The sequence below is a fragment of the Culex pipiens genome, chromosome 3 (assembly GCF_016801865.2).
Source record: "Culex pipiens pallens isolate TS chromosome 3, TS_CPP_V2, whole genome shotgun sequence".
Taxonomy (NCBI): Eukaryota; Metazoa; Arthropoda; class Insecta; order Diptera; family Culicidae; genus Culex; species Culex pipiens.
This window is the reverse complement of record NC_068939.1, coordinates 67,614,530-67,621,961: the sequence shown is the minus strand read 5'-3', so window position 1 is coordinate 67,621,961 and position 7,432 is coordinate 67,614,530. Positions and strand designations below refer to the sequence as shown.

At 40.0% G+C, this 7,432-nt stretch overlaps 1 protein-coding gene across 1 annotated transcript in view; it reads left to right on the top strand.

Moving 5' to 3' along the window:
* The first annotated feature begins 931 nt into the window (after positions 1–931).
* The window catches only part of LOC120420907 (alkaline phosphatase, tissue-nonspecific isozyme-like), a 31,558-nt gene continuing 25,057 nt past the window's right edge, over positions 932–7,432 (top strand). Inside the window, exon 1 of the mRNA XM_039584028.2 lies at positions 932–1,160. Coding sequence (XP_039439962.1) covers positions 999–1,160 — 162 coding nt within the window. The 5' untranslated portion in view covers positions 932–998. The remainder of the gene's footprint in view (positions 1,161–7,432) is intronic.

The window sequence follows — 7,432 nt, the reverse complement described above, 5'->3', positions numbered from 1 at the left end:
ATCGCGCCTAACCATTCTTAAGTACTCTATCCACGGCGCTGTCTTATCTCCGCTAACCATGGGACGCGCGTATTGTTTCGAGTCCGCGATATCCATCAGCACCCAGATTGCTGTTTGCCTTTCTTTGTACGGCGAAATCACCCTCTCGGTGGCAACAAGTGGTTCACCACCTGAACCAATCCAAAGTCTCCACCCAAGTGACCGTCCCTGCCGGGCCTGCGCGATGTACTTTGTGGAACTGTGGTGCCGTGTGCAAAAACCTCTTATCTGCACACGGCACCAATGTGTTCGATTTCGAATCGGCTTTTTGCCATAAAGGTGTTCATTCTGTTATCAGAGGGTTTGTGTCCCGGCTAACGATGTTCTTGGAGAGAGGTGTTTGGAGGTTGGGAAGAATTAAAATCTTCTCAATTTTTGGTCAATTAATCCTTCCAGCGAACGAATCAATTTATCAAGATAAGCATCTTAATTTCGTCGGCTTTTGGTCGGTTTGATCGGAGGAACATCGAGTTCTCAAGCCAGCTCCAAACCGACCAAGAGCAAGGAAATCGTGAGGACCGGTTCTTGTCTCATTATCATTTCTCTCTCTTCTCTTCGCTGCAGCATCCTCCAAGTGGATTCCTCAACTTTTTATTCGGTCTCCGATGCTCGTTATCTCTGGTTCGCATCTCTTTTTTGATCACACTTTCGAAGAAGATTGTCTTCATCTCCCATCAACCCAAATCCTGCCAAGTTTCCAGAATCATGTCGCATCTTTAATCCTCTGAGTGGGAGTACCTTCAACAGAAACTCATGTTTTCAGATGTTTTACAAACCGTTTTGCTACTTTCCTCTCCGGCAGTCTAAACCATATGATATCTTGGTTATCAGCAGCGCCCACCGGTCGACTTTCTTATCAATCGTCTATAAATTCGATGAACCCAAACCATCCGAGCTCAATCAGTCTTCGTTTGTGGTCTCGCTCAGTGTTTTCAAGAAGTTCTCCCTAGTGCTCAAGAATGGCCCTCGGATGCCGATTTGGGCCAACCCTGGCCATCAGCTTGGTTCTGTTCTGCGCCGCTGGATTGACCGGTGGCCACGAGGAGCACGATCCCAACTACTGGAACCACCAGGCTCACGAGCTGCTGTTCGAGAAGAAGGACTACACCATGCAGAAAATTGTAATTAAGAGTTTGCTTTATTTTTTATGTTTGAGGGTCATGTGGAAAGTCGCAGTGGAAAAGCTTCCATTCATAACGAAGTAATGAGGTTCATTCAAGTGGTGATAAGCTGTGCTGAAAAAGTGTTGTGATAAGAGGGCGAACGAGTGCCGGAATTATGCAATTATGAGTGTGAATGGCTTCGAATAAACACATTAATGGCGCTGAAAATATGTTGCAAGCATAATAATCAGTGCTGTGATATGACGTGTAGTGCAGTAGGGGATTAAGAAACTCTTATCAAATGATATGGTTGAGTGGTCGAAAATAAGTGGAAAATTTTCATAGAATTCGATTAAACATAGTAAGCATGACTCAGCAGAAATCGAATAGCGCCGGAACACGTGGCTTAGTGGATTTTGGTGATGAATTTGGCTGAAGTGCAGTTAAGGCATCGGATTATAACAAGGCTTAAGGGATATATTTTCGTTAAAGTAGTTATTTCATTTGAAACTTTGACCTTTTCCTAGATGAATTTTTCATTATATTTATATTTGTTCATGTTTTCGGTCTAATCTGTTATTTGTGCAAAATAAGAAAATTAACAAAATTCGTTAGTAAAATAAAAATAGTCAACCTAGAAATCAATCAACACAATGTAAATGGACCATATGAGCTAGTAAACAAAGAGTGTATCTTGATCACTCCAAATGCTAAAACCCATTGACGTGAGCAGGATACACACTTTATTTTATTTTGAATTGGTCCATTTACATGTTTTTTTTTTTAAATTTTGCCTCATATAACGTCATGATTCGAATTCCCGGACGCTTTGAAACCCGGACACCTCATCTTGTTTTATTTAGTGTTTTATCAATTATTTGGATATAAGTTCGCATTATGAATGTCAAAACTGTGTTATTTGATTAATTCTGTAATCAACTTTCATTTAAAGTTTGTTTTAACGCTGTAGTAACGCTATCAAAACAATTGAATATAATAAAATTATAAGTTTACCTAGAATGCGAAACATTTCACTGAAATATTTCATAGGCGTCCGAAGCATCGGGAAGGCAAAGCAGGAATTCATGGTTTAATTTCCTTAAATTCTTGCAATTTTTAATATAAAATATCGATTTTTTTATGTAAACACTTCATTTGAGACCTAAATAATGCCATTCACTAACGTTTCAGTCTAAATTTGTGCGATTCATAAGCAAAATCGAGTGTCCAGAATTCGAAGCTAAACTGTCCGGATTTCGAAGCAGCTTTTATCAGTGTCCGGGGTCAGTGGTTCGGGGTGGCAGTGCGTGGCCGAATGGTTACGCTGTCCGCTTTGTAATCGGATGATTCTGGGTTCGATTCCCATCTGCTGCAACCTTCCATCGGATGAGGAAGTAAAATGTCGGTCCCGGCCTTGGTTGTTAGGCCGTTAAGTTATTCCAGGTGTAGGAGTCGTCTCCATGCCATAAGTACAAACAACACACCAAACCAAGCCTACTCCGGTGGAATCGCTGGCGGCGGTTGGACTCTCAATCCAAATCCAATCCAAAGGTCGTCAGTTCAAACACTGGGGTGGAAGGTTCCTTGGAGTAAAAAGAGGTTTGGGTGTTCTCCCCATTCAAGCCTTCGGACTCCTAGGTTCGAGCAGAAACTTGCAATAGAGACCACAAAAGACCCGGGGGTCGTTAATGTGGATGGTTTGTTTGTTGGGTTCGAAGCACAACAAGTCATTTTAATTTTCAAATTCTGATGCAAAATTGTTAGAAAAGACATAGTTTGCAGGTATTATCTTAAAACAGACTGTTTACACTACATCCTGATGATAGTGCTACATTTCCAACTTATTACAAGAATTTTGTCAGCTATAACCAAACTGATATGCTACTATGTGTCCGGATTTCGAATCATGACGTTACCGTTGTTCATTTCTATTTCAGCATTTTTTTATGACCCAATCTCACCCCCAGACCCAATGTCGCCCTTGATAACGGTACTCATATCTTTTTATAAGAATGACAGGTCTTTTGATTACCTTTCAAGGAAAAAAAATCTCTAAAAAAACACACTTTTTATAATCTTCCGGGTCGAATTAAAGTGAAACGGGAAGGCAGTGCCATATTGCTACCACAACTCGAGTATTTGAAAGCAATCTGTGGAGTTCAGAAATTGATTTCAGTTGAACAGGGGTTTTATAAAAACTTTCGTACACCATATTCTTTTTTTAAGTCGCCTTTTTTTAAACGATTCTCGATTTACGCAACTTTTTTTAAGTCATGACTTACAAATAGAATGTCCATGACTTAAATTGAGAAAATGACTTAAATTAAGAATATTGGGGATTTCGTAACTTTTCGGAGAATTTTCAAAATGTATCAATTGTCTTTTGTTGAGAAATGTTATTAAAACATTTTATCATGGTTTTGGAACACCTGGGATGTTCTAGTCAATCCGAAACTTCCGCAAATGTTGTGCAACAGGCTTACCAAAGAAACAAGTAGAAACTTCAAGATTTTGACAACGGATCCTACCCAGACTGCTTCAGTGAGTGTGGTAGGCTACAGATCATTATTGTAACAACTAATTGGGATGATCTGGGACATCCAAGAACTCCCTGGAGTTAAGATCTGTGGGTCTACCGCCGTAACAAGCAAGAGGTCGACGATTTTTTACCCCGGAACATATCCGCATAGCTTCAGTGAGTATGGTAGACTACTTTTCTGGGGTGTTGGGATGTGTTTGGATGTCCAGGGTCATCCAAAGACTTCCTAGAGTTAAGATCTGTGAATCTACCGCCGTAACAAGCAAGAAGTCGACGATTTTTGACCCCGGAATATATCCGCATAGCTTCAGTGAGTATGGTAGACTGCTTTGCTGATATGTTGGGATGTTCTGGGACATCCAAGAACTTCCTGGAGTTAAGATCTGTGGGTCTACCGCCGTAACAAGCAAGAGGTCGATGGTTTTTGACCCCGGAATATATCCGCATAGCTTCAGTGAGTATGGTAGACTACTTTGCTGATGTGTTGGGATATTCTGGGACATCCAAGAACTCTCTGGAGTTAAGATCTGTGGGTCTACCGCCGTAACAAGCAAGAGGTCGACGATTTTTGACCCCAGAACATATCCGCATAGCTTCAGTGAGTATGGTAGACTAGTTTGCTGATGTGTTTGGATGTTCTGGAACATCCAAGGACTCCCTGGAGTTAAGATCTGTGGGTCTTTCGCCGTAACAAGCAAGAGGTCGACGATTTTTGACCCCAGAACATATCCGCATAGCTTCAGTGAGTATGGTAGACTAGTTTGCTGATGTGTTGGGATGTTCTGGGACATCCAAGGACTCCCTGGAGTTAAGATCTGTGAATCTACCGCCGTAACAAGCAAGAAGTCGACGATTTTTGACCCCGGAATATATCCGCATAGCCTCAGTGAGTATTGCAGACTAGTTTGATAATGTGTTGGGATGTTCTGGGACATCCAAGGACTCCCTGGAGTTAAGATCTGTGGGTCTACCACCGTAATAAGCTAGAGGTCAATGGTTTTTGACCTTGGGACACCCCCGCATAACTTTAGTGAGTATGGTTGACTACTTTGCTTATGTTTTGGAATGTCTTGGGTCTTCCAAGAACTCCATTGAGTTATAACACGAGAGTTTATGGCTGTAACAAGAACTTTCTCGAACGAGATGTTCACATAACAGCAAAGAAGTCTAACAAACTCGCTGAAGCTCTGCGGATATTTCCCAAGGTCAAAAACGTCGACCTCTTGCGTTTTACGTCGGTTGACCCACAGATCTTAACTCCAGGAAGTCCCTGGATGTTCCAGAACATCCCAACACATCAGCAAACTAGTCTACCGTACCCACTGAAGCTATGCGGATATGTTCCGGGGTCAAAAACCGTCGACCTCTGACTTGTTACGGTGGTAGACCAACAGATCTTAACTCCAGGTAGTCCTTGGATGTCCCATAACATCCCAACACATCAGCAAACTAGTCTACCATGCTCACTGAAGCTGTGCGGATATGTTCTGGGGTCAAAAACCGTCGACCTCTAGCTTGTTACGGCGGTAGACCCACAGATCTTAACTCCAGGGAGTCCTTGGATGTCTCAGAACATCCAAACACATCAGCAAAGAAGTCTACCATACTCACTGAAGCTATGCGGATATATTCCGGGGTCAAAAACCGTCGACTTCTTGCTTGTTACGGCAGTAGATTCACCGATCTTAACTCTAGGAAGTCTTTGGATGACCCAGGACATCCAAACACATCCCAACACCCCAGCAAAGTAGTCTACCATACTCACTGAAGCTATGCGGATATGTTCCGGGGTCAAATTCGTCGTCCTCTTGCTTGTTATGGCGGTAGACCCACAGATCTTAACTCCAGGGAATCCTTGGATGTCCCAGAACATCTCAACACATCAGCAAACTAGTCTACCATACTCACTGAAGCTATGTGGATATGTTCCGGGGTCAATAACCGTCGACCTCTTGCTTGTTACGGCGGTAGACCCACAGATCTTAACTCCAGGGAGTTCTTGGATGACCCAGATCATCCCAATACGTTGTTAAAATAATGATTTGTAGCCTACCACACTCACTGAAGCAGTCTGGATAGGATCCGTTGTCAAAATCTTGAAGTTTCTACTTGTTTCTTTGGTTACAACATTTGCGGAAGTTTCGGATGGACTAGAACATCCCAGGTGTTCCAAAACCATGATAAAATGTTTTAATAACATTTCTTAACAAAATACATTTGATACATTTTGAAAATTTTCCGAAAAGTTACGAAATCCCAAATATTTAAGTCATATTCTCAATTTAAGTCATGGAAATTCTTTTTTTAAACGATTCTCGATTTAAACACCCCCATTTCGTTGTGTAAATCAAGAACATGGTGTACTAAAAACAAACACATCACGAATTGAGTTTTTGGAAGCACCTTTGAGGAAAATGCCGTAACTTATGAAGTTTCGTTTTTCGCAGACGCATAATAACTTTAGGTCGATAGCAATCAATAAATTGAACAGATGTTGCTCAAGAATTGGCTTTCCGTTTCACCTTAAGAAGTTTTTTTTTTGAGTAAAATTGCATTTTATCAGTAGGGTGAGAAAAGCAAAAATGCAGTACAGATATAAAGGATCAAAGTTCCCCATTATTTTATTTATCAAAATTGAAACGTTTCGATATTTCCTTTGTTCTCAACAGGGCTGAGCTGTACACAGAAAATAACTGTGTAAATTTGGAAGGTGTAATTTTGAAAGGTTGAATATTACCTCTTTTATTATGTTTTTTTTTCTGTGTAGGTTAGTCGAAGTTATTCGTCGCCTAACAAGTTCTTTAACCCTATATCGCCTACGGCAGCACCAATGAACCAACAATTTGAGATCGAATTTCACGGAGATGTGAAGATATTTTCAATTGCTTCTCTTTGCAATGTAAACAAAATTTTTGACAAAATAATTGAACACAATTTTACAAGCTGGTACAACCGACACGCAAGCATTTTAGATGAAACAAGAAATGTTCAGGAATCATTTGGACCCTTCTTAAAAGCCCTTACCCATTGAATTTGAAATTTTTACTTGTTTGATTTATTTTACAGATTTTTCAAATTGGTGCACCAGAGCACCATTAGGCATAAGGAGAACAAAATCACTTGAAGGCTGATTTTTTAAAGTGCGATAAAATTAATAGTTTTGTGACAAATAAGTTTGAAACAGTCAGAACTAATGAAAAGCGTGTTAATTGATTGTAATGCGGTCAATAAACTTTTTATAACATTTTTTTATATATTTTAGTTATTCTTGGACTTCTATGGAAATATCAGAGAACTATTGATAACAGTTTAACTATTTTTATTGAAGGTTTAGCAATGAATAAATTGTAAGAAAATGATGTTAGTAGTAGTGCCATTCTCCTTTATCAATTTTACATACATATTGGCCATGAAATCTTGTTTTTGTAAAGATAGAGTTTTTACCAGTACAGAAAAAAAGTTCCTTTTCTTCCTGGGTGAGCATTGGTGCACCATTCCAAATTTTTAAATTTTGCACGGATTCAATGTTTGTGGGCCTATAGCCTATGGCTATTCTAGAGATATTACCTAATTTACTATTTTTAAAACAGGTGAAAAGCTCTGGGCGTTAGAGGGTTAAAAATTTCGTCCTCCTTAAACAATGCTCCAGGGAGAAGAGAACCATTTAGTTTGATATTTTTCACTGGTTCAAATTATATTAGATTTTCAACTTGTGGAAAGAACTGAAAAGAAAAAGGTTTTATCAAATGCT